This window comes from Psittacula echo (genome assembly GCF_963264785.1).
Source record: "Psittacula echo genome assembly, chromosome: 4".
In the NCBI taxonomy this organism is placed as follows: domain Eukaryota; kingdom Metazoa; phylum Chordata; class Aves; order Psittaciformes; family Psittacidae; genus Psittacula; species Psittacula echo.
The window spans coordinates 46,901,476-46,928,306 of NC_137738.1; the positions used below are offsets into that span (position 1 = coordinate 46,901,476).

Consider the following 26,831-nt stretch of genomic DNA (forward strand, 5'->3'; position numbering starts at 1 on the left):
AAGCTGCAATCTCCACCTTGCTTGGCAGCACTTCATTTAGTTTTTTGAAGTGTGTGTAAGTTCAGGTTAAATAAAATCTCTCAGTGTACATGAGGACTCCTCTACACGTATGAATTCAAAGTACTGTTTCTGAAACAATTTCACTTTGTGTACTTTAAGAGACGGGGAGAGCACTCAAATCCCAACGTGATTAGGAGGAGGGTGATGGCTTTTCTGCGGGCGACTGGGGCTGACAGATATGACACAGTATCGGCACTTAAAAACAAAACGCGAAATTAACAAAGTCAGGACACCGCGAGGGCTAACAGTCCTTATAACTCCGCCCTTACAGCCCCTATAGACACCATAGCGGCCCGCGACACGTAACCCACCCCAGCCTAAACCCAAACCCGTCCCACCGATGCCCGTCAGTTACCCCACGCCTCCGGGTGTCCCGCTGTGTGCGGAATTGCCCGCCCCTTCCCGGCCTCGCCGGCTGGGAGCTCAGGGCGCAGGCGCCAGGGGGGAGCCGAGCGGAGAGCGGCGGGGGAGCACGAAAGGGGGCGGCTTGCGCTTTCCCCCTCAAGCGGGCGCCATGCGGGTGCTTGTGGCTCTCTTGGCGCTGCCGGCGCTGATGGCACCCCGCCGGAGCGCGGCCTCCCAGGGCGAGCAGCCGCCCGCAGGTAGCGGGCGGGGACGGGACGGGGAGGGGAGACGGAACGGGACGGGACGGTATGGGCAGGAGGCTGACCGTCAGCATGGGTCCCCTGAGGGGTGCGGAGGGGGGCGGCGGGCCCGGAACTGGCGGCGCCGTTGATACTGTGACCTGTCCCGGAGTCCTTCGTGACCGAGCGGCGCGGTGGGGCCCTCGGCCACGCGTCCCTGCTGCTGTTCTCCGCGGGCACAGGGAGCCGGAGTGGAAGCGGTGGCGCCTGGTTTTGCGCCTGGAGGATGGGTGGTGGCTCGGTTCCCACCTTGTTCGGCTTCACGCACAGACATAACAGTCCCCCTGCCAGAGGTCTGTGCCCTCTTGTCCCACTGAGGAGACCCGGTACCAGTTGAGCTCTTTGGGTTGCGAGACGGAGATTTGCTGGGGAAGTGCTGTAGTGGCACGCCAGCCCGTTGTGGTGGCACCGCGCCGTCCGTGTGTTTTGAACGTGTTCCTGCTCTCTGGTTACTGTTAGAGGCATAATCTGCCTTTATGGCGCCCGCAATAAATGGTTACATGTCTTTACGGTAAGGGTACTGACAGCTGCTGGTGTTTGTACTTTTTGTCACGTAGGCGGTGCAGGGTGTGCATCTATCAGGCCGACTCCCCTGTGCTTTATAAATGCGCTTGTCCAAAAAACCTGGAGAAATTCGGGATTTCAGTGCTTTGCTTTGGGGAGTATGAGTCGGGGGGGTCCAGACAAGGCCTTGATATTGACTTCAGATGGGGGGGCACTTTCCAGCCAAGCACTGCCAGGGTGGCCTGCCAGCCAAGAACAGGGTTTTGTCTCTGTTTGGTCAGAATTGTTGCAAGTGAACTATGACAGAAATATGGTTTGTAAGTTTCACCTCAAAGTGGACCAGTTCATTAAAACCAGAGGTTGCTGTCTAATAGCTCTGGTCAAAAGAGAACATGCATTTAATTTTTAACACTATTGAGAGTTTTACACAGTGTTGCATGTTACGGCCTTCATGAAAGGGCTTGAATAGGAAGCATGTCCACATATTAGGTAATATAGCAGTACTCTTCGGAGCTTTACCCACTTGATTTCAGGTGCCCAGGCTCCTTGGAGTGTGCAACTGCATAATGCAGATATGCTGGGGTTTTATGCAGTTTAGATCCATGCCCGAGTGGTAGGCCACAACATATTGGGACTTTGGAAGAGTGTTTAGGTTTACCTGATATGGACTAGGAGCAATAAAAATGGTAATATGCCTGCTGACTTCTCCCTTGGTAGTTTACATCTAGTGTATCCAGTTTGTTGGACTTGGTGGTTAATTGTTATCTGGTAAACCTTGCAGGGAATCTCCTCTTTTTTGTTTTTCATGTTTTAGCAGTAAAGAGGCTTGATATGTTTAATACTAGCTTTCAAGATCTGACTTCACTTCTTTTTAAGGGCCTGCTTTTATTGCTAGTAGAATATGCTACTTTTACATTGTATTATGCAATTTTAAGGTAAAAAAACCTCAATGCCAGTAAATAGCTTGTTGTAAAACAAGCCTGGCATAATCCAGCCTAATCTAGGACAACAGTTACCTCAGTCTAAGACTACAGAGCAGTGCTGAGGTCTAGTTGATGTAGCAAGCTCCCTAGAAGTAAAAAAGCTGATTTTGCTTCACATGAGTACAACAAACCCTCAGATGAAAGAAGCAGAATATGCTTCCAAGTTATGTTTTGAAAACACAAGCAGAGTTTTCCTGGCACCTTGCAGTCCGGTTGGTCACAGCCTCTATAACCGTAGCCTACAGAGACTTTGTCATTTAAGCAAATCCTTAGGTTTTTAGTGAACAAAAACATGATGAAGGGAATTCTGTTAGGTACTGCTGTATATTAGCTGTCTGAAAATGCTGGTTATAGCTGTGATGACAAACTAATACCTTATCCTCACTCCGTTATTACATTGATGCAAGCAGAGATGCTGGCTTACAGTAGAAGGTTAGAAATAGAAGGGGAATTCCAAAGCTTGTTTAAGATGCTTTCCTTTACAGTGATATGGTGATTTTTTTTTTATTTTTTTTTTTTAATTAAATCTCAGTAGGGCTTTCAGTGTGCTAGTAGTGTAATATATATCTCAAGGCTGAGTGTGCAATGAGGAAATGCCCAGTCATCTTTATCATCTTTTCTAGGACACAATTTTCCTTAGAAAAGCCAGGCAACCTAACAGCAGTTGTTTGAGTAGCTGTGAACACCCCCTGCCTTTCCTACAGCTGGATGCCTAACCTGCCTGCATTGACAGGCCTGTAACTCATCAGTGGAGCTGGGCACTCGCTGATGGGAACTCTCAGTCTACATTATAGTATCCTGGAAGGGGAGATCCCTGGTCAAGATTACAGTAGTAGAAGATTTGGAGACTGTGGTAGAAGTTCTGGTGCTTCTTGCACATTGAAAGCCAGGTTTCCAAGGAGATGTGTGCACTTAATTTTTGTGACTGACTTCCTCTTGTGTGCGTGATAATCTTGGTGGTCTTGACCTGTTCTTTTGTGGTTCAGATTATTGGCAATCATAGTGGTTGTCTGTCCAGCTGCAAACAAAAACAGATTAGATGAGAAAGTGCTGGTTTTGGATGTCAGCTGTAACAAAAGGGAAGAATAGTCATAAAATAGATAAAACAGTATTTAACTTCTACTACTACAGTAGTTTTTAAAATGTCCATCGTGTGCAACTTCCTGTGGTATTTTTAAGATGGTGGTCTAGGTCTGCCTCTCTTCTCAGTACAGCATACCACCTTGACATTTTTATTGTAAACAATGATTTTAAGAGTTTTGTGGAACAGTGTCAAACCTCTGAGCCCTGAGAAAATGAAAACCTCCTGTAATTAAAAGCTGCAAAAGTGCATTAAATACTGTGTATAGTGTTTATTCCTGATTCTCATGAAATCATTAAGTTAATTTTACTAAATATTAAAAAATTAATAGCTTTAAATTTTACTGCTGGTCTTTGTACTTCCTTCATTTGTAAATAGAATGTGGTTTCCTTTTTTAATTTAAGGTCTTTTGAGAACTGCTGGTAGAATGATCTGCGTAGAATTGCTGTTACATGCACTAATTTAAGCTTGGTTTTAGTAACTCAGGAAGTACAATAAGGATATAGGAGCAGCATTACAACAGATGTATGTGCTCTGGGTTGGTTTTGGAGGGACAAATGGAAATGGGTGAAGGCTGGCACATGCAAACCTTTCCACATATGCTGTGTGGGTGCTGCCACTTAGAAGGCGGTCGATCGGGTAGCTGGAACAAATTTTTTGGGCACCTTGCTGCTTGTTGTTTGCTGGTCTGTTGAGTTCCCCTCCTGTCAAGGTCTGAGTGGATAAAATCCAGTGTTGGGAATTAAGACACAAACAAGTCAAGTACTGCAATTGGTCAATTTGTTTATTATAAAATAATAATTATTAAAAAAGATTATTTAGTAGCAATAGGCAGATCAGAAAAGAAGATAGGAAGTAAGCAAGTATTTGGAACATAGTGTGGAGAGATACTCATCACTGTAGATCCAGCAGCGTTCCAAGGGTGCATAGTCTTTGGTGATGGGTGGCTACAGCAGTGATTACCTTTGTCCCCTTTTATTATGTGTTAGGAGGAAGTACCTGTGTTCTTATTGTGAATTTCCATGGCAGTATCAAGTACTGTGCATTCCTGGTTGATTCCCCACATCCAGTTTCATTGATCTTGGAACCAGCTCTTCAACAACTCGTGTCTGTAGTCAGGCTATTTCTGCGGAACATGTTGACTGTATAGTCTCAGCAGCAGTTTCCCATCACCAGCACTCCGTTAGACAATGGACAGTGGAATGTGATCTCCGCTCCTCACACCCATCTTTGGGACAGTGGACCTTGGCTCCTCACACCAATCTTTGAGACACTGGACAATGGAATGTGATCTCAGTTCAGTCTCTCACACCACCAAAGCCAGCCAAACAGGCAGTCTGCCCTCCAGCAGCCTGACTAGCAGGAGCTGGGCTGTTCATCTTTAGTGCCAGAAGCACACAGTAGAGATGGATGCATGCTAACCCAGGTGTGCTGCCCTGAAGGGAAACACAGCAGTGGACAGAGCCCTTACTTGAACATCAGTGTATCAGTCACTTCCAGTTTCTTCCTATGGCATGTGCTTGATGCTTTTGCAGCCTGTGCTAAGTGCCGACCTCTTGCAGCTAAAATTCTGTCCTGCAGTTCTGGGCAGTGCTCCTAGCTCTCTTTTAGTCCCCAGGTGGCTGTACTCTGCTTTAATACAGGCCAATCTTGCTTGATTGAGAACAGACTGAAGTGAGACTGTAAATTATTAAAGAGGGCCATTCTAGAAGGAAATGCAGCTTTCAGAAACAGATTAATTCTTTTTATGTGCTATTTTTCACCCTTCTTGACACTGATTTACTACTCTCTGAACCTGTTTTTCAGAGCATTGGCTGTCTTTTTGACACTTGCATTTTTTTCTTTTTCTTCACTGTGTATGGCTGCAAAGTCCTGCAAGAGTATTCTTGGGTAGTGTGGACTTTTCTGATCTTTTTTCTCTTGTCTTCTGTTCAGTGGTGGTGAAAGCTGAGGAGAGTTAGTTCTTCACAATTGTGCAGTCACCAAAGCTGCTACCCTTTCTGGACGCAGTTGAAGTGGATATAGGAGCTCAAGTGGAGCACAGGGCTGGCATAAGGAAGGCATACTGTATTCCCAGTCAGAGGCCCAGAAAGGACTGAGTTGTTAGCATGGTGTGTCTGGCTGTCTTTCAGCTGGTTAAATAATGAGTTACACACTTGGCATGAATCCACAGCAGAGTTCAAACCGTTGTCCCTCTTGGCCTATCAAAATGGCTTAAAACTGTTTTCCTGTGGTGTATCACTTGGGAATTGTAAGGATTTGTTGGGTTTTCATGGAAATCCAGAAGAAAGGAAGAGACTTTCAACAGATGTTTTCAAATTTAGTTTTGTTTTTTTTTTTTAGAGCTTGTCTTTCTGTAGTTCATTGTTTTGATTTTTGCTGTTGGGTGCTGCATTGCTGAGGCTCAGTGGTCTAGTAAGGCGTCTACATATATGTGTATTACATATATACATACATATATATATTAAAAAATAAAGTCCTTCTGTATATGCTTAAAAATAGATTTTATTGAATACATGCTTGCTTCAGACTTCTATTTCATGAGTCCTTCCTATACGTAGTGTTGTTCAGGAGCTTTTATATAGTGAACAAGATAGTGTAGTTTCAAGTTAGTATAGAAATCTTCTGCATGTGTTTGACCGTCATGAGGTTTGTGGAAGATGTGTAGTGTGGTGTTTTCAACTTGGAGAAGTGAATGTACAAAACAAGACAAGTCAAGACAAGTTAGACTTGTCTTGTAGATACAAGCAAACATTTTTTCTGGTTTGATGAATGCTTTTGAAGCAGAACTGTATCATATATTGTATGCAACTAGTGGATTAGTTGTATTGAGTTATCTTCCTTAGTCTTAGAAGATGCAACTAGGTATACTTGTTCCTGTTACTTCGGAAAAAAAGAACCAACAGACCAAAAAAACCCATTATTTCTTAGCAGTCTGAAACCAAGCAGTTCATATTTGCAGTAAAACAAGTCTTTTTGGTTGCATTGGTTTTCCTCCCACATGTATATCCTTCCTGTCTGCTATACAAGTTTTCTGAAGATGTTAAATACATTAACAGAACTTAAATACATTAATTAATTCTCTCAAGAGACTCCAGTTGGAGTACTGTGTGCAGTACTTCATACGAAATATGAACATACGAACATACGAAGAACGTAGAGCTGTTGGAGCAAGTTCAGAGTGGGGCCACGAGGATGATCGGGGGCTTGAGCACCTCCTGTGGAAAGACAGGCTGAGAAAATTGGGGCTGTTCAACCTGGAGAAAAGAATTCTGCATGGAGACCTCATAGCGGCCTTCCAATATCTGAAGGAGGCCTACAGGGATGCTGGAGAGGGACTCTTCAGCAGAGACTGTAGCAACAGGACAAGGGATGATGGGTTTAAACTTAACAAGGGGAAATTCAGGTTAGATAAAAGGAAGAAGTTCTTTACTGTGAGGGTGATGAGGCACTGGAACAGATTGCCCAAAGAAGTGGTATATGCTCCATCCCTGACAGTGTTCAAGGCCAGGTTGGACAGAGCCTTGGGTGGTATGGTCTAGGTGAGGTGTCCCTGCCCATGGCAGGGAGTTTGAACTGGATGATCTTAAGGTTCTTTCTGGTCTATGATTCTATGATAATTGCACATTGAGAAGGTATTTGATTATGTATATATAAATACACACACCTCACATAGTAGTTCCAACTACTGAATCTTTGCCACCATATGGTAGCAGTCTGTGTAAAACTCATTCCTGTAAGTGATCAAAGCCAACTTGTAGTGCCATTGGAGGTATTGATGTTTCAATGGTGATGTGCCTGGTGCCTGGTAAGGTGGTTTATATGGTGGTATAGTTTGTGAAGAAAATAGTCTTACTGAGGAAAGCTTGTTCTCTGCTAGTCCCTTTGTAGTCTCAGAGCTGGAGTGTGTTAAAAATAATCTCTGGGTAGAAGAGCAGAGGCTTAGGTTGAGTAGTCTTTCATGAAGCTGTGGAGGAGTAGTCATTTTAGTTGCTTTTTAGTTGCTTTTAGTTTAGTTTTCAGTTGTGTTGAAGTTCATAAGTACTTCAGAGTGTTACACTACCATGCCACTCCTGTCTGAGTTTATACCTGTGCCTGGAGTTACTCTGTCCAAGGTGCAGAATCTGGCATTTGGACTTCTTAAATTTCATCCCATTAATCAATGTCCAATGCTCCAATCTATGTAGATCCCTCTGCATCCAGATCATTGGCAAAAATACTGATAAGAACAGGTCCTAGAATTGAGGCACTCACATGTAGCCCCACTCACTACAACCCTTTGAGCCCTGCTGTTCAGCCAGTTCTTCACCCAGAGCACCAGGTACCTGCTCATCTCAGAGTTGGACAATTTGTCCAGGAGGATGCTGTGAGGGACACTAGCAAAAGCCTTACTGAAATCCAGAGGAAAACTACATCTACTGCCTTCCCCTCATCCACTAGGCAGATGACCTTATTGTAGAATCATAGAATAGTTAGGGTTGGAAAGGACCTTAAGATCATCTAGTTCCAACTCCCCTGCCATGGGCAGGGACACCTCTCACTAAACCATGCCACCCAAGGCCTCATCCAACCTGGTCTTGAACACCGCCAAGGATGGAGCATTCACAACCTCCCTGGGCAACCCATTCCAGTGCCTCACCACCCTCTCAGTAAAGAATTTCTTCCTTATATCCAATCTAAACTTCCCCTAAGTTTGAACCCGTTACCCCTTGTCCTGTCACTACAGTCCCTAGTGAAGAGCCCATCCCCAGCATCCTTATAGGCCCCCTTCAGATACTGGAAGGCTGCTATGAGGTCTCCACACAGCCTTCTCTTCTCCAGGCTGAACAGCCCCAACTTTCTCAGCCTGTCTCCATACGGGAGGTGCTCCAGTCCCCTGATCATCCTCGTGGCCCTCCTCTGGACTTGTTCCAACAGTTCCATGTCCTTTTTAGACATGAAACATGTAGAAGGATATTAAAACTAATTTAAACAGGGCTTTTCCTTTGAACCTATGTTGACTGTGCCTGATGATTGTGGTGTTCTTAAATGTCTTTCAGTTGCACCCAGTACGATCTTCTCAATCAATTTTTCAGGTGCTGAAGTTGCCTATCAGATCTGTAGCTTCCTGGGTCTTCCCTCATGCCCGTATTGTAAACTGGAGTAGTGTTGGCTAGTTTCCAGTCAACAGTAACACCTCCCTGGGACTTTGGTAGATGATCAAGAGGCATCCTACTCTAACATTTGCTAGCTTCTTCAGTGCTGTGAGGTGAATCCCATCAGGCCAAATGGAGTTGTGAACATTCAGCTGATACAGCTGGCCTCTTAAAGTTTCAGTGCTCACAGATGGTAAGTCACTGTTCCTGCAGTCAGGGTCCTCTGACTTGGAGGATCAGGTATCCCAAGGTCTGCCTAACTATTCTATGATTCTGTGATTATTATAAACAGAGAAAAAAAAAAAAAAAGAGGAAAAAAAAAAACACCCCAAAAAAACCAAACCAAAACAAAAACCACAAACAGCACAAGCCCAAAAACCTGCAAAAAACGCCAACACTGAATGGCTCTGCTTTTTCTTCATCACTGTTAAGTGACCATCTTCAACAAGTATTGGTCCAGTGTTTTCCTTAGAACTCTATTTGCTATTAATGTACTTTAAAAAGCCCTTCTTATCTGAAACAACACTGGCCAATTTCAACTCTAGCTTTGGCTTTTTGTGTCTTCTCCAAACCATGGCTCTGTAATCCTCCTGCAAAGCCTGACCTTGCTTCCAGAGGTCATACAGTTTCTTTTTCCTCCTGAGCTCCATGAGGAGTTCCCTGTTCAGCCAAGCTGGTCTGCCCTGCTTGCTTGACTTAGGACACCATGGGATTTTCTCCTTCTGTGCTCTGAAAGGTCTTTCTTAAAAGCTGACCAGCACTCGTGGATCCCGAAGCCCTCATAAGCAGATCCCCAGGGGATACTGCTAAGTAGCTCCCTGAGTAGCTTGAAAGTTTTCTTTCTTTGCATCCAGGGTAGCAACTGTGACTGTATACAAAAAAACCCCACAAAAATGTGGGACTGGGGAGAAGAATGAGGGAGGAGAAAGCAAAGTGGTATGTAATAGCATAACTAATAAGCCATGTAGCTTCTACTGGCAGTTCAGATATGCTCTGGGACATCGTTTTCCACTCTTCTGTTAAGCATAGTTTTATTGGTATAATAGTACACAAAAGTAAAATTTTGTAAGACTTACTGCTGTGCCTTAACACTAAAAATTTGAAGTAACACTAAAAATTTGAGGTAACACTTGTGTGCTTTGACACCTCTTCTGTCAACTTGTCACCTTTTTTTTCTTGTGGTTGAGAATTTGATGGTTGTGTTCCTTTTTCCAGTAACTGAAATACCACTTTTGAATGAATTAAAACTTAACCACAGCACTGTTTGCAGTGATGTGTGTTATGTGTATCATATCTTCGTGGTTAATAGCATATCTCGGCCTCTGTGTATTACTTTCTGTGGAGTGTCATCTTTGTGGTCTTGTTCTCAAGAGGTGAAAAATGTTTACTTTCCCTCAGTATATCACAGAGTGAAGTTGGAATGCTTTGTGAACAAGCAGCAGTGTAGAGCAGGTCAAATATGAGTTACTTGTTATCATTTCACAAAAGCTATATTAAGAAAGCCAAACTAGACATTGGGAAGCTAAGAAGTAACAATTAAAATAGATGGAGTGACCATCGGGTTCCTTCTTCTCCTTCTGAATCCCATGTGGCAGCCTTCAATAATTACAAGATCATGTAATTTTCCTTCCCCTGGAGCTGCTTCCCCTATATCCCTGTTGGTGCTTAAAATAGTCTCATACAGCAAGCTTCTATCCATGCTGCTTTTTAGTTTTGTATGTCTTACTGCATTACCTTTGATGTTGTTTACCGAATGTACTTTAAATGCTTTCCTGTATATGGAACTGTATTACAGCTTCAGTATTCAAATTCCTTATGAATGTTAGTAGTGTATTATAGTCATCATTACAGCTTTCTGAAAATACTACAGGAGTGGTAAAAATGTCATTGTCAGCAATTCGTGTTGAATACAGGTGTTCCCTGGCAGGCCTGTTGTGTTTTTGGCAAGCCTGAGTTAGGAGACTGTAGAATTCAGTAGGGCACCTCTGAAGCACAGAACCTGGTACTGCAGCTTTGGTATTTTCTTCCTCCTTCAGTTTCCAAGAGCAAGAGAAATGTACAGGAGCTGCATTAATCTCCTCTGACTTAAAGAGATTTGTACTATGTGTCTTGTTGGTATACCCATATAATACCAACATAGGGGTATAATCGCTGTAGATTAAGAATCTGATATGGGCTGTCTGATGGATGTGTTTTCAACGTGTGTGTGTTATATAGGTTTTGGATTGCAAATAGTGAGAAAGCTGTCTCTGTAGGTGCGATTAATAAATCATCTTATGGGACTATTACTTATTCATACTGTTGACAAACTAGTCCATTTGAGGAGAAGTATTTGTGATTTTTATGTCTCATTTTCCCAGTCATTTCTAGCATGTTGCCTTTTCCAAGTAATTTAGAAAATATATTTGGCTGTTCTTACGTTTGACTGGGTCTGCTTATGAAAGTGCAATTTTTCTATTTCTTGTAGTGCCTTCACCAATGCAGATCACAGTAACATCAGAAAATTTCAAAACTGTCTTGCATTGGCAGTACCCACCTATGTCTGAAACTCCTCGTTTTATTGTGGAAATCAAACCTTACAAGTAAGTTCTTATTCTTTTGTAATTTCCTGTACCTGATATTCTCTAGAAGCATAAAAAAGCAATCAGTGCATAGTAAATTATTTTCTTTCAGTGGGGTGAGGGTTGCCTATGTGTAAATTACAGGAGAAATCGTCAAATAACAGGGTGGTTGAGGTTGACAGGGGCCTCTGGAGGCCATCTCTGGAGCTCCAATCTCCCTGCTCAAGCTGGTTCGTCTAGAGCAGATCACCCAGGGCCATGTCAAGATGGCTTCTGAATATATCCAGGAATAGAGACACCCCAACCTCCCTGGGCAACCTGTGCCAGTGCTCTGTCACCCTCCCAGATACTTTGTCACAGGCAGTGTATTGTACAATACTATGCAGCTGAAATTGTATTAACTATTACTTCATTTGTTTTACAGTTTAGGTTACTATAAGATCGTCTCAACTTGTGTAAACATTTCAGCTCATTTTTGTGATCTCTCAAGGGAAATACATGAGCCTTTTGCCTCTCACTGGCTTCGAGTTAAAGCTGTTGTTGGATCACAGCAGTCTGAGTATGTTGAGACAAATGAGTTTATTTTGCAAAAGCATGGTAAGTTCCATCATAAACTAAACTTTGTCATTTTCCCCCCAAATTAAAAAACTTAGTAATTATCCTTTTTGCTGTATTGTTGTCTCATTTAGGAATGAATGTCATAAATTCAGGAGTCCAGGATGAAATGAAGTATGAAAGTTGTTTAGCTGGAACTTGTATGTTGAGTCAGATTATTAGGTGCCAGAAATTCACATAGGCCATTTCCATGGGCAGTCAGGTTTCCTGAGTACTGTTGCTCAAGATGAGATTTGTTTAGGTTTTCAGGTAACCTTTGTTTCAGAACAGTATTGTTTTTAGTTGAGTGTTATTTATGATGGGACCTAGTCAGAAGTATTTTGTGTTTTGTTCTTATTCACACATAAGTTTAATTGCTTTGTTAGTTTTTTCTGATTTTCAGTGATCTCAATTTTTATGGCCTTAGGCATATAGGACAGTTGGGTTGCTTAACAATGAAGCTCTGCACAGACAATCTCTGTTTCTGTTTTAGAAACGGATTCATGAATGCATCCAAATACCTCTAAGTGTTATAGCTACTCAATATTGACAGCATTGAAGTACGCATGTAATTCTTCTCAAATCTTTGAATTTTTGAAAGGTAACTGTAAATAGCATATTTTATGTTAAAAGCTTTGGCCTAATAGCAAAGGTGCAATGTATTGCAGGAAAAATAGGACCACCAAAACTGAATCTCTCAAGGCGTGATGATAAAATTATGGTTGATATTTACCATCCTGCATTCCCATCAGTGGAGCTTCTTCCTTGGATTGAAGACATTTATTCAGAGATCATGTACTTGGTGACTTTTTGGGATAGTAAAAATCAGGTGAGTTCCAAATGAAAACTTCAAATTAAAAAATACTTGTTTACCTTAAACTTACAAACAAGATGTTCACTCCTGTGACACACAGAGCAATAGATACCAAGAAAACAGTTGAACGTAACACAGGACCGCTGATGCCCTAAAATGTGGAGTGTGTCACAGTGAGATACGCGACTGGAAGGTCTGGATTTTAGTTGTCCAAATGGATGTCTTATAACAAAAATGAGATTACTGTATTAGTTGTACACAAGATAGTTACTGGATCTCGTGTTACGGTTTCTGCACGTGTGCTAAAACATTGGTAACTTATGCACCTTTTACTTTTCTAGCTAGACTTCATTTAAGAAGATTAAATAAAAACAGTATCAGTTTCTTGAAAGGTAATAATCATTTTATTTAGTTTTTGAGGAAAACTGTAATAGGTGTGTTTGTTTACAGTTACGTTTTCATATGCATATGTCCCGGGTTCAGCAGTAGCAGTCATTTTTCTCCTTCTTAGTAGCTGGTGCAGTGCTGTGGTTTTGAGTTTCAGCCTAGGAGCAACACTGATTGATAACACCGATATTTTTAGTTGTTGTTAAGTAATGTTTACTCTGACCAAGGACTTTGTGAGTCTCATGCTCTGCCACGGAGGAGGGGAAGTCGGGAGGAAGCAGAGACAGGACACCTGACCCAAACTAGCCGAAGGGGTATTTCATACCGCAGCACGTCATGCCCAGTATATAAACTGGGGGGAGTTACCCGGAAGGGCTAGATTGCTGCTCGGGTGGGGCTGGGTATTGGTCGGCAGGTGGTGAGCGGTTGTATTCTCTTCTCTTCTTATTTCTCTTATCATTATTATTATTGGTGGTAGTAGTAGTGGTTTTGTGTTACACCTTAGTTACTGGACTGCTCTTATCTCAACCCGTGGGAGTCACATTCTTTCGATTCTCCTCCCCATCCCTCCAGGAGTGGGGGGAAAAAAGGGGTGGGGAGTGAGCAAGTGGTTGCATCATTCTGAGTTGCTGGCTGAGGTTAAGCCACGACAACGTACAAGTTTTATAAGTGAATTAGGGCTGCAAATCTAGACCACGAGCGGCACAAATTTTACCTGGAAGTCTGATCAGAGAGAACATCTGAAGGTAGCTCATAAGCTGATGGCTGAAGTTTACACAGCTTTTGCAAGGCATATAGATGATGTAGAAGCCATACTGAATACTGTTTTAGGATTTTTAGAAGTATTGGTAGGTATTGTAATATCTATATTGTTGTGTTGAGTCAAATGATACATGACTTTAATTTTTTTTACAGAGCAAAGAAGAGTTCCCAGAAGACAACTGTACGATGTATAAATGTAGCGTCAACATCCCAGTTCCTGCTGCAGGTTCCACTTACTGTGTTTCAGCAAAGGGAACTTTATATGGCAATCTGATGATTGGTGCCCCATCAGAAGAAAGCTGCATTGATGTTCCTCTCGAGTGGACATTGAGTAAGAGGATTCTAAAGCTTTAGTACAAACATGCTGAGTCTGACCAGAGATCTGATCTAGCTAAGTATTCAAGCTCTGATACAGCCATGGAATGACATGGATGCTTATGGAAGAATATGAAAAAAGGGAAGGCATGGTCATTCTTTCTCAAAAGCACTTCCCAATTCTACAGACCTTTGAAGATCATGTGTTATTTTTCAAGTAACTCTTAATTTCTTTGGGTGCTTTTCCTGCTTCATTGGTATTACAAAAGCTGTTTCTGTTGCACCTGATGGTTGGTGTAATTAACAAATGACAAATGGATCATTCATCAAGTTACATGGTTTTCAGAAATATTGTCTCACTTCTAACAAATGGCTTTTTGCTTAGTCTCATCAGTGTGGAACATATACGTACACTTCCTTGAGTTTGAAGCAGCTATAAACTTGTCATAAAGTTGAGATGTTGATCTTAAAGAGAACAAACACAGATAGTGACCCAACTTTCTATCTCTGATAACCTCTTACAAAATTTTAAATGTTATTTCATTATGGCCCAAAACTTAACTAGAGAAGAGAGATAAAATTGATAGACACAGCTGTGTTCCTTTTTTTTGTACATAAGAGCAATGGTACCTGATGAAATCCATCCATGGGTCCTGAAGGAGCTGGCAAATGAAGTTGTTAAGCCACTGGCCATCATATTTGAAAAATCATGGCAGTCAGGTGAAGTTTCCGATGACTGGAAAAAGGGTAATATAACTCACATTTTCAAGAAGGGGAAAATGGATGATCCAGGGAATTACAGACCAGTCAGTCTCACCCCTGTGCCTGGCAAAATCTTGGAGCAGATTCTCCTGGAAGGCATGCTAAGGTACATGAAAAACAACAGGGTGCTTGGTGACAGCCAGCATGGCTTCACTAAGGGGAAATCCTGCCTGACCAATTTGGTGGCCTTCTATGAGGGGGCTACGGAACTGATGGACAGGGGTAGAGCAGTTGATGTCATCTACCTGGACTTGTGCAAAGCATTCGACACTGTCCCACACGACATCCTTGTCTCTAAATTGAAGAGACATCAATTTGATAGGTGGATCACTCGGTGGATAAAGAACTAACTGGATGGCTGCATGCAGAGGATGGTCAATGGCTCCATGTCCGTCTGGAGACCAGTAATGAGTGGTGTCCCTCAGGGGTCGGTCTTGGGACTGGTCTTGTTCAACATCTTTGTCAGTGACATGGACAGTGGGATTGAGTGCGCCCTCAGCAAGTCTGCCGATGACACCAAGCTGTGTGGTTCGGTTGATAAGCTGCAGGGAAGGAATGCCATCCAGAGGGACCTTGACATGCTTGTGAGGTGGGCTGATGCCAACATTATGAGGTTTAACTGTGACAAGTGCAAGGTCCTACATCTGGGTCGGAGCAATCCCAGGCACAGCTACAGGTTGGGCAGAGAAGAGATTCAGAGCAGCCATGTGGAGAAGGACTTGGAGGTGTTGGTGGATGAGAAACTGAACATGAGCCAGCTTCTGTGTGCGCTCGCAGCGCAGAAAGCCAACCGTATCCTGGGCTGCATCAAGAGGAGCATGACCAGCAGGTCGAAGGAGGTGATCCTGCCTCTCTACTCTGCTCTCATGAGACCTCACTTGAAGTATTGTGTGCAGTTCTGGTGTCCTCAACATAAAAAGGACATGGAAGTGTTGGAACAAGTCCAGAGGAGGGCCACAAGGATGATCAGGGGACTGGAGCACCTCCCGTATGAAGATAGGCTGAAAAAGTTGGGGCTGTTCAGCCTGGAGAAGAGAAGGCTGTGTGGAGACCTCATAGCAGCCTTCTAGTATGTGAAGGGGGCCTACAAAGATGCTGGAGAGGGACTCTTCACTAGGGACTGTAGTGATAGGACAAGGGGTAAAGGGTTAAAACATAAACAGGGGAAGTTTAGATTGGATATAAGGAGGAAGTTCTTTACTGAGAGGGTGGTGAGGCACTGGAATGAGTTGCCCAGGGAAGTTGTGAGTGCTCCATCCCTGGTGGTGTTCAGGGCCAGGTTGGACAGAGCCTTGGGTGGCATGGTTAACAATTTTATGTTATGGAAGATTTCACATTTAAGCTATCACATGTAAAACATACAAATCTGTTCATCCCCCCACCATCTCTAAGGAACAAAAAATTAATTGCAAAATTTTTACCTCTGTAAAGCATCATTTGTTTATATGAATCGAAAATCTTCATTCTAATTCTGATTTTTATTTACTTGATATAATGCTTTATAAATTAAGGGGTTTTTGGTGAAAAAGGTGGTAAATTGCAAAGCTATAATGTGTATTTGTCATTCTGAGCTATTACTGTTTTTGAAGTTATTCTAAGTGGTACAGCAGTGCTTTCTAACAGATTTTGTCCAACTCCTTAGGCACAGAGTACATGATCATTCTGTGTGTTGCTATTCTGAGCCTGACCCTAATATTGACAGTATGTTATGGCTGCAAGAAACTAAGGAAGAACAACATAAAGCTACCTAAGTCTTTGGTAAGTTCAGACTTTTCCACACCAGATTTTTTAATATCCAGCTAGTTATCTTTTATAACTATAACACCTTTATGCCTGTCTCTTTTTTGGTTTTTGATTTTTTTTTTTTTTTTTTTTACTATGGTCTCATAAACGTTTAGTATTTCTACCAGTCTAGTACTCTGACAGTCTGCGCAACTGGATGCATGGGTCCCTTCCTTCAAGATACTCTGGATTATGTCCATTTTCATTGAAGTTTCTAGTAACAAATACAAATTGCAGATATGACTAATGTGGGACGGTAAAATAAGTACTTAGCTAATTAATTATAGATTATTTTATGATTGCTTATTTAAAGTAATAAATGATGTAAATTATCTGAATAGTAAGTTTAATGATATGAAGTTGTCTCTAGACTTCTTGGAATTGAGACCCTGACCTTTGAATGTGCACTAGACATATCTTTCTGTACGGATTATGAACATTGTGCTTTACCTGAGCTTGTCTGAAAATGAAACACCTGGAGAATTTTTCCGTCCTTAAAAGGCTAGGCAAGGTGTCGTATCTTAGAACTGCTGCCTTCCAGTGGTCCAGTGGTGGCTTTAAGTAGATGCTAAAACACCATTTGAGTAACTTTCAGCTAGTTGAAATTCTCCAACAGAAGGAGAACTAAGAAAATGGTAATCATCAAGCAGCTACGTTTGCAGCTCTTGTATACCCAAAGAAAATAAAAAAGAAATCCATTGCCGTTTAGATCCAAAGAAATTTTTATAGTTAGTCTTTGTTGTGCTGCTTGTGACTCCGAAGAGTAACATGGCAGTCACATACAGGTCCTACTTCCACACTGCATCTGTCTTTCTGTGCGCATTGAATGATTACCTTCATTAGAGTACACATTTAAATGTTTTAAACATCCTTATTCCTAGTAGAATCCTACCAGGATATGTATTTAGTGAATGGGACAGATTCCTTTACAAAACTTCATCATACTAGTCTTCCGCTGGATCACAGGAACCCAGCTATAGGTAGAGGCATTAATTTTCTTTCATTTATCTCACAAAAAGTATTTCAAGAGGCTGTCTTCTTCTACTGACCATCTTCAGTCATTCCAGTTTGTCTTCTGTGTGAGTTGTCCTGTACTAGATTTTTGTTGTCAGATTTGTGATAAGGGCTTATCCACTTTCAAAGGAGCCTGGCCTTGATTTACTGGTACGCTACAGGCATCTCCTCTGCTTTATCTTCACTGCCTTTTTTTTTTTTTTTTCCACTGCCTCTTTAAATGGTGGCAAATATTTTCATGGGTAGAAAACATCCACTCTCTGAGAGAGACCCATTGAGAAGCACCAACTTCAGTGTTTTGGCTCATACAATAAGTTAGCTTTTTTGCTATCTGCTGGTGCTTTTTGTGAGCCTGGCTGAATTGTCAAGGCTGCGTTCTCTCACATTATTTGTAGAACACTTAGAGATATTCATGAAATGTAAGAATTTTCTGTGTGACTCTGGCTTCTTTAGTTATACGACGTTTTTGATTTAGAACAGATACTTTTGATTTGGAGGATTGTAATTGGTCCTGTAAACTTTGACTGATACTTGCCCAAATAATTGTTATCTTAGAACAGAAAAGCTGCTTGATTAGCTTTTGTGAATATTTTCCCCTTTGTGAGCACCTGCAGGGCAGTACCACAGTCTCCTGTTCATGCATTTACACAGCATTAAATTGTTGTGGACCATGCAGAGGCTGTGCAGATTTTGTCAAGGTCTTAGTAAGATTTGAAACTGACTTCTCAAACTTTCCTCAGAAAATGTGCACCTTAAAATTACCAGGAATTTGTAGGTGGATGAGCCTGTAGAAAAGAAAGTTAAGAAAGAAACTGATACCTTAACTTTTATGGATTTTTTTTTTTTTATTTTTTTTTTTTTTTTTTTTGGATATGTGGTTTATGTGTGTCCTTTATCCTGGTTTTCACTGGTGTATCTTCCTAGTCCGTTGAGACAGTGAAGACCTGAAAGCTCAAGTACTGCCACTGAAGACAGGAAGATATCTGAGCACCTGTACATGCCAGGAAATACTGCTGTCATCCAGCTTAAACTCGCTGGCTGTCAGTTTGCTAGTATGAGATAATGTGCACAAAAGAAAAATACTAACTTGCTTACAGTAAATGCTTCTCTTCAAATAACAACCATATCTTAATTACTCTTGCTACTTGAGATGCTTTGAATGGCATTCCAGTTAGTGTATTAAGCTAACTTCTTCTCATGCAAGTTAGAAACAACTGCATGAATTGCTACATTGTCATCACTCAGTGACTCTTAAAGAACCTTTGGTACCAGGAAACTTACAAGAGTCTTTTAGTTCTGATTGCTATCTTCTTTCATGGATGGGAAGAAGAGTTTATTTGCATTGTCTTTCTTTGGTCAAAACTGACTGAGAGAAAAACAGTTTCGTTTTTGAGAACGAAAGTGTTGGATGTAGTTGTACAGAGAGTACTTATTTTCTCCGGGCGTTCTATCTCTAGTATTGCCAGCTGGCACTGTGAAATGCAGAACCTGCAGAGAGTACAAGGTGGTTCCTTAACACATTTTAGGACTGATATTTTAGAGCAACGTGAAAATCCTAAAAAGAACAGAAGCAAGAAATCCTTGGGTTTAGGTTTTAACTTCAGTGTAGCATGTACTGGTATGGGGAGAAATGGAAAGTTGTAAATGCAGCTTTTAGCCGTAGCTTCTATAACATTTTTTTTCATTTGCATTCCTCAAGTATTCCAGCTTACATAGCACATTGTCTTCTCTTGTCACTTACTGTGTGACTATTAGAGTAATATTTTTGCTACTCCCCCTAAAATTACAGGTGCTGGTCCCTTCAAGGTCAGTGTTGCTGTAGCATAAGTATCCAGTGTTTTTTCAGATATCTGTATGAACAGGTTTTCAAAAGGTACATTAATACTACCAGCTGTTCATAACATTTCTAGTATCTGTGCATTATTGTTTTCTGATTTCTGTAACTATCTTCTAAGATTCTGCTTCTTAGGAATGGGTGGTTTCCATACATGCTCATGGAAATTACTCTGAACATTGCTTATATAGTATTCTGACTGCTTCTGCATAACAGAAAATGAACATCCAGAGAGAATGATGGCTGAATGACAGCTAGGTTGTAGTGTGGTATATTCTCAGTGTTAAGAGCCACCTTAATGCTGTTAATACTAGCTTTCCAGTGGAAGCCAAGGGGACTGCCTCACTTTAGTGGAGCTAACCCAGCTGTTTATAAAACACACTTAGGTTACAAATAACTGCTCTCCAGGGAGTGCTTGTTAGGGTTTTGTGGTGGTGGTGTTTGTTTTGTTGGTTTTTTTTTTTTAAGCTCCAGTGGTTCCATTGATCCAGCCTAAACCACAGTACCATCAGCAGATATCAGGGCAACTGCAGGGAAAGGTATGAGGCTGAAGTGAGAGATGAAGGAAGTTCTAATGAAGTCGGCACGCTGTGAAGGCAAGACTGCAAAGTTACAGCCTCACAACCTTCTGATCAAGGAAGATTCTGGAAAAGGACAGATTTGATCATCTGATTTTGATGGCTCAGTTCTTAACACTAATACAGACTGGGAGGTTCTCTTTGCCTATTTGTAGCTTTTCTTAAAACAACATTATTTTTCTTTCCCTTTACTCCTCCTACCTACATCCCTTTCTTCCAAATTTGTCTCAACGTGATTTTTCAGTCAGACTGTTTGTTTACAAAGTATCTCAGAAAAAAGTGACTGTGTATGTTTTATTAAGAAATTAGCTTATCTGTAGTACTTGGTCATCTCTGATAGACATATATTGAATTATGAAATTTGGAAAAGGGCACTTGTTAGTTGAGTAACCCTTTCTCCCTGTGCTTTCTATTAGCTTTAGGGAACGTGATCAGACAGTTTAAAATTTACCCTACTTGATTTTCATAAGTATCCTTGAAAACACACACACACACACACACACACATACATATATATGTAAAAGAATCTAAACTACCTGAAAGTATGTCATAAATATTTAAAACAAGCTTCAGCCTGGCCATTGAAGGAATTGATATGTTCTTCATGGGGAGGAGTTTCAAAGTGAAATGTTAAAAGCGTGTCACAGCACTGAGGAAGTGCTTGGTGACGGAGGAGAAAATAAGTAGGACTTCAGCGTAGATGTGACTAGCGGGTATGCATAAAGGTTCTCATGTAGTTTTAAAGATCTCTTTCCAGATTCACTACCCTCTTAGTTGAGACAGTTGACACAAAATATTAGGCATTTCAAGTTACACTCATTAGCTATAAATATGAAAGGCTTCCTCAGCTAGTTGCAGAGCATTACAGCTTTTCCTTCCTTCACTGGTTTCCTCTACATTGCAGACTTGAAATAACTTAAAATATAGTGGGTGACATGAAATGGATTTGGTCCTTGCACACTTGTTTGCACATAGAAAGCATTTACAAAAGCTTGCATGAAAGTGTTAATGGAACAGTTCAAGTCATAGATGTAGTCTAATTGACCTAGCCAGATTCTATTTTTGCTAATTTCTGTTGGGATTGGTTTTAATGACATTAAATCTGTATTATGAACTTGTTACTTTCTATTTTTCAACCTCAAAACTTTGACAGAAGATAAATTAGTAGGTTATGTGGAACTAAAAGGGATTTTTTTTTGTTTTTTCTATTTTTTTTCCAATTTAAGGTCAGTGTGATAAGAAACCTGAACACAGACAGCATTCCAGAACCAAAATCGGAAATAAAATACATGTCTGTAATAAGCTTTGTGGCAGGCCAGTCAGTGTTGCCACAGAATGATGAAGTAACCTCACTGGAGGTAGAGCCAAAAGAAGAAACTGCTAGTCCTGAGAACTCCAGTGAAGGAGCATCTTCTGTTCTTCTGCCAGAGGTGCCAGCCAAAGCAGAAGAGGTGTCTGTGCAGGAAAGCACAGAGGAGGTATCTGCTGATGATGAACAAAATCACAAAGTAAAAGAGAATTACTTTATTTCTGACAGTAGCCAAATGGATATATGCAGTAACTCTTCAGGTCCAGAGGTTCCTGCCACAGGTCCAGAGGTTCCAAACAGCTGTCTCAAGTTTTCTGGCTATGACAAGCCTCATGTTCCATTAGATATGTTGATAGATGTTGGTGAAGAGCAGCCTGTGATTGCTTACAGGCCAACTGACTAACCAGGATAGCTGACGTGTTTAATCACAACTCAGGAGGAACAGCATTACTGAAGATTATGGGATGTCCAGGTTATATTATAAGAATCTACAGTGTGTATTTGCTCTCATCCAATGAGAATAACCAGTGCACAGTATAGACAATGGGATCCTGATCAGGCACTAAGAATAGTGCCTGAGAACGGCATAAAAAGTATGGGGGAAATTTCATACTAACCACTTTAGAAGCGTTTGTGTGTATAATACAATTCACTGTTCTTTTTGAAATAGCACTCTTTTTAACAGTACTCTATGGAGAATGAGCTTCTTCATGAAGGAGTATAAAACAGCGCTGTACTAATTTCCTTCCATTTCAAAGCCTTTTCAAAATTAATTTTAATGTAATGCTTAAAAGGCCTTCACTTGGTTATGATAGAGTTATGCAAGAACTATTTTGGGAGCTTTTGTCTTTGCTGGAGATATTTCTCCTGCTTGTCTTTTTCTCTTGAAAACTATTTTTGTATTAAACAAAATGCGATTTCTTTTAAGTGAGAATATGCCTATAGCCTTTTCCTGTGTATCTTAAGAATTTAGTCTATGGCCAAAGCCAGTTATTTATGGTCTTTTCTGCGCTGAAATATGTATTTCCAAGACCATTGCTTTGTACATTTCAGCAAGTAAACAGTAGGCTTTTTCCTTTCAATTGTAAGTGCTGTGACTGAAAAAAGCTATTTTAAAGGTGCTGTTATTTGTGTATAGATGCATCTGTTTGGTTCACCTAGATACATTGTGTAACCATGTCACATTCTGAATAACTCCTGCATTACCATTACTGCATGCTCATTGGGGAAAAAAAGTGTGCAATGCATGGTTGAAAAAATTGAGAAAATGTTTTCAATGTGCAAAAGCGTACTTTCCTCAGGAGCATTTTTGTCCCAATTCTTAGAATGATAAGATTTTTTGAAATAGATAACAACAGGACTTCTTCCAAACATGCTTTCTAGCAGGTTGAAAATGACTACCATTTCCCCCCTTTTTATGCCATAACTACACCAAATTACCACACTCTAAAAATACATCTCAAGAGAATAGAAAATGTGATAAATTGTATTTCAGAAGTTATCTGACAGCCCTCTGAATTTTGTAGAATGAAATGAAAGTGTTGAAAACTGAAGGATGAGGATTTTATATTTAAAAGCTTTTGAGCCTAATGCCTGCAATCCAGTTATTTCCCTTTAGTTGAGATCTGAGGGGTATTTTCTGATTGTCGGAAATGTTTGCAATAGTTCCTAATGAAGCTTAGTTCAGAGAAAAAAAATAAGGATGTTTTACAGACACAAGGTGGTCCATTTATACCAAAATATGTCTTTGTTTTAAAAGATATTTTTAATAGGATTATTAGAAATGTTTACATGTTATAGCAGGTGGTTTTAAAGGAAAAGCAGTATCATAGTACTTCTATTCTTAATCTCAGTGACATGAGCATTCATAGAATCATAGAATGGTTTGGGTTGGAAGGGACCTTCCAGCTGCCAGCAGTTCAAAGCCCCAGCCGACTTGATCTTGAACCAGCCTGATCTTGTACGCTGCCAGGGATGGGACATCCTAAGATAAAGTTAGTTTATACAACAGTTTCTGGACTGCTTCCGTTCCTGCAGATATCCAACATTAACCACAATGGTACTTAATCAATTACTGAAGATTTAAAGACAGTAGCTATTTTTCCCTTCTCTACTCTGTATGGGAAGATAATAGATCAGTTTTGTCCCCCCCAAAAAACAGGTTGCTGTTCTCCAAGATCAGAGATTAGCCACAGTAATCATTCAGTTTGATGTATCTGCTTCAAACTATTCTGCTGGAAGTATGTGATTTCTTGAAAATGCTACGTTTACATTTTTAACTGTGTGTGTTGAAACCTTGGCACTTAGAAGAATTATTAACCAAGACTCTTAGACTTGTGTGAACATAAGGGGTCGCTAAGTTCTCTCTGTTCTGGAAGGCTTTCCTCTGCTGCCATGCTGGAAGAGGAATGATGTTTTTTGTTGTGTGAGGGCAGATAGATTCATTTTAAAACCAAGTGACTGTTTCTGATTCTTTTCACTTTCCCCTTCAGTATTACTACATTGTACGTTGTCCTGAATCTTTCAAGTCACATGGAGTCCAGTGTGAGTAAAAGGGACCAGCCAGGTGCTAGGATAATAGTTAATGACAAGGATGTTAAGGTAGATAAGGTAGATCAGAAATGACACACAAATCATGAGCATATGGGAAAAATTTGGTATGGTGGGTAGTTATATGTGATGGAAAGGCACTGGTACTCTGTAAGCTGAAAATAAAGCACAGGAGTATGAGAGCTTGTGTGCATAAGTATATGTTGTATAGCACAAACTGACATGTTCTTGTAACTATCACAAGGCTAAATGTATTATCTTTTTTTTAATGAAAATTTCTGAACTGTAATTACAAAAGCCACTGAATTATCAGCCGTCCCTGCAGGTAAGGTGCATCTCCTATGTAATGTGTACTTCACAAGTGCCAGTAGCACAGGGATAGTTTAGATGTTTAAATTTCTCAGAGCAGCTTGTAGGCTTTATAATTGTGAAATAAAGAACGTTAAGGGTGCACAAAGCACCAAATTCTCTAATTAGCTGTGACTACCTGAAAATGTGAGGCCACAGTGGGAGAAGAATGTGTTCCCTGGGTTAGCAAGCTCTATTTGCCCGAGTCTTGTTTCCAGCAGTTGCTAGGAGTGATAGTGAAAGAGAGCCTAAAAAGAGTAAGTACGTGATGATATTTCTGCTAGGGTACAGTCTAGCAGCCTGCAGTGTTAGGACTTCTTGGGACAATGACATGCCTTTCAGTTACAGCTAGTTAGCCTTACTTTTCCAGTCCTGTAGTACCAAATATCTAAGCCATGGGGTTTGGAAGCTGTCAGGTAGTATTTATCTTTGCATTTTCACTTAATTACTAAATGAGCTTAAATTAATAAATATTCTTATGATGAGGAGGTAGTTCGCTTAAGCCTCTGGATATTCATGTATCACACCTTGACACAGGATATCAAAGTGCCTGACGTTTACAGGTTCAAAATCATTTAGTATCTGTGCCTTTTATAGGCATACCAGCAATCCAGTATGACATATGTGAAAGGTTTCACCACTTCAGGCTCTCTCAGGTGATTTTTATCTTGTTATGACTGCTCAGCATTTCTTCCTTCCTGTCTCCTAAAGATGATTTGGGGGATGACGAAATATAAAACTCCAAAACATTATATCCTGTGTAAGAGAAATTGTATCACAAAACTTCAGCCTAATACCTGACAATATTTCTAAGAATTTCTTAAGTTCTCATTTTTGCATGGACATTGTAACTTTTTACTTTCAGATCTTCAGTTAACAGTGAAGTATTGTGGTGTTACTGCATGCTGGCACAGAAGTATCAAGTTGGGCTTTTATAGTTTTTCTGTATAAATCAATAATTTAGTTTAAATGACATCTCTGGAAACAAGACATCTTGTGTCCTGATTGCTTCAAACCAGGACACAAGACATGCATACTTGTACGTAGTTTTTCACTTGTTACGATGGCAGGAAAAGAAACTTGCATGAGAAGAACTGTTTTTTTCAGGGATAGAAATAACTGGTTGTTCTGAAGTGGTGCCATGTAAACAGTTTAATATTAATAAATAAGAGCTTTTATACTTGGTTCAAATTAATAGTTTCAACATGTCTTAAAAAAAAAACAAACCAAAACCAAAAAACCAAAAACCCAAAACACCAAACCAGACACAAAGCACCTTTCATCTTACAAAATGAGTGAGCTGTATAGTTTTCTTTGGTGTGTTTTTAAAAAATGCAGTCCTTTAATAATGAAGCCTTGCTTATTAATACACTTTCTATATTCTCTAAATGGATGTAGTCATTGGGCTAAGGGGGACCTCCACGGGTCCACAGTTTATTCTTCTTCCCAGAATTGCATTGTTCCTCCTACCCGTTTGTTTAAGGATTCCACAACCCTATCAGGCAATTTATTGTAGGAGTTCTTTATGCCTGGAAAGTATTTTCTGATGTTTAATGCAAATTTTCCTGACTTCAGACACTTAATTATCCACAGTGAACCTGCTGAACATACTTTCATTTTTGTCTGAAAACAAGTAGCTGCACTACTTGTAAATACTGTAAATTGTAAATGCGTTTACATTGAATTAAAAAAGAAATTTCAGAAGACAAATGCATGTGCTGGACTTTTTCTTACTGTTTTTGTACTGAAGACTAAATCCACTTTTGAAGCTTGCTCAGTTCAAGTTACGTATGTAGTGTATGCTTGAACATGATTGAAAATTAATAGAAAACACTGTTGAGGGATAGGTATAGCATGTGTTTAATTACATGTAGCTAGTCACTGTATTCTACTGACCAGAGGTACTGGCATAGAGGAGAAGTAGTTTTAAACTAAATTGGTTTCTCATTTGTCGAGAAATACTTTGGGTAAAATACCACTTGCTTCAGGCAGCAGTGGAAGCCTGACTTTGAGGACAACAATTTACATCCATTTGTTTTGAAAGAGGTCTGTCTGCTGTACAGATGTGAAGTAATACCTTTGCTGTACTCCAGTAGGAGATATTTGAGAGGTACGAGGGCTGACACACAGGAGCTCTTTGATCTGCTGATTCTGGCCACATCATTGGCTTTGCAATTTCTTTTTTCCCTTTGGTGGTGTTGACGTAGCCTGCAAGAACTTCAGTTCTATTGCTTGAGCCTGGGGCCAATCCTCTAGTTCTATTTTAAAATTAAGGACAAGGATTAAGCAGTCACACCATTTGAAGGGATTAATGGCTACAGAGCGAGGAAATGGCTTCCTTGAAACTCACCTATTATTGTATTTGAAGTTTAAATGATCACTGAAGTCTTAACTTGTATGATGTTTACTTCCTAACCGTGAGCATGTGCATCCTTATACATATCTTGGAAATCAACTATTTGTCTTGAAGTGTCGTGCTAGTTTAGTGTTGTGGTTTAACCCCAGCTGGCCACATAGCCACTTGCTCACTTCCCACTGTGGGATGGGGGAGGAAATTGGAAAAGTAAGAACTTGTGGGTTGATTTAAAGACAGTTTCATAAGTAAAGCAAAACCTGCATATGTAAGCAAAGCAGAACAAGGAATTAATTCCACACTTCCCATGGACAGGCACATGTTCAACCATCCCCAGGACAGCAGGGCTTCATCATGCATGATGGTTGCTGAGGAAGACAGGGTAGCCGATTATGCTGGAAACTAATTTTTTATTTATTTTGGGGCAAAGCAGTTTTGTTTTCTGCTGTACAACCACAGCT

At 40.6% G+C, this 26,831-nt stretch overlaps 1 protein-coding gene across 2 annotated transcripts; it reads left to right on the top strand.

Moving 5' to 3' along the window:
• Positions 1-462: 462 nt before the first annotated feature.
• IFNGR1 (interferon gamma receptor 1) lies at positions 463-26,831 on the top strand. 2 transcript variants are annotated; one of them, XM_080616243.1, is made up of 7 exons: positions 463-662; positions 10,875-10,989; positions 11,393-11,565; positions 12,231-12,391; positions 13,679-13,856; positions 16,245-16,360; positions 21,037-26,831. In XM_080616243.1, the coding sequence occupies exons 1-7, from the start codon at positions 575-577 to the stop codon at positions 21,520-21,522; spliced, it is 1,317 nt and encodes a 438-aa protein (XP_080472369.1). In that variant the 5' UTR covers positions 463-574; the 3' UTR covers positions 21,523-26,831. The 2 variants fall into 2 exon arrangements, with proteins under 2 accessions (XP_080472369.1, XP_080472370.1); XM_080616244.1 differs by having other exon boundaries at positions 11,459-11,565.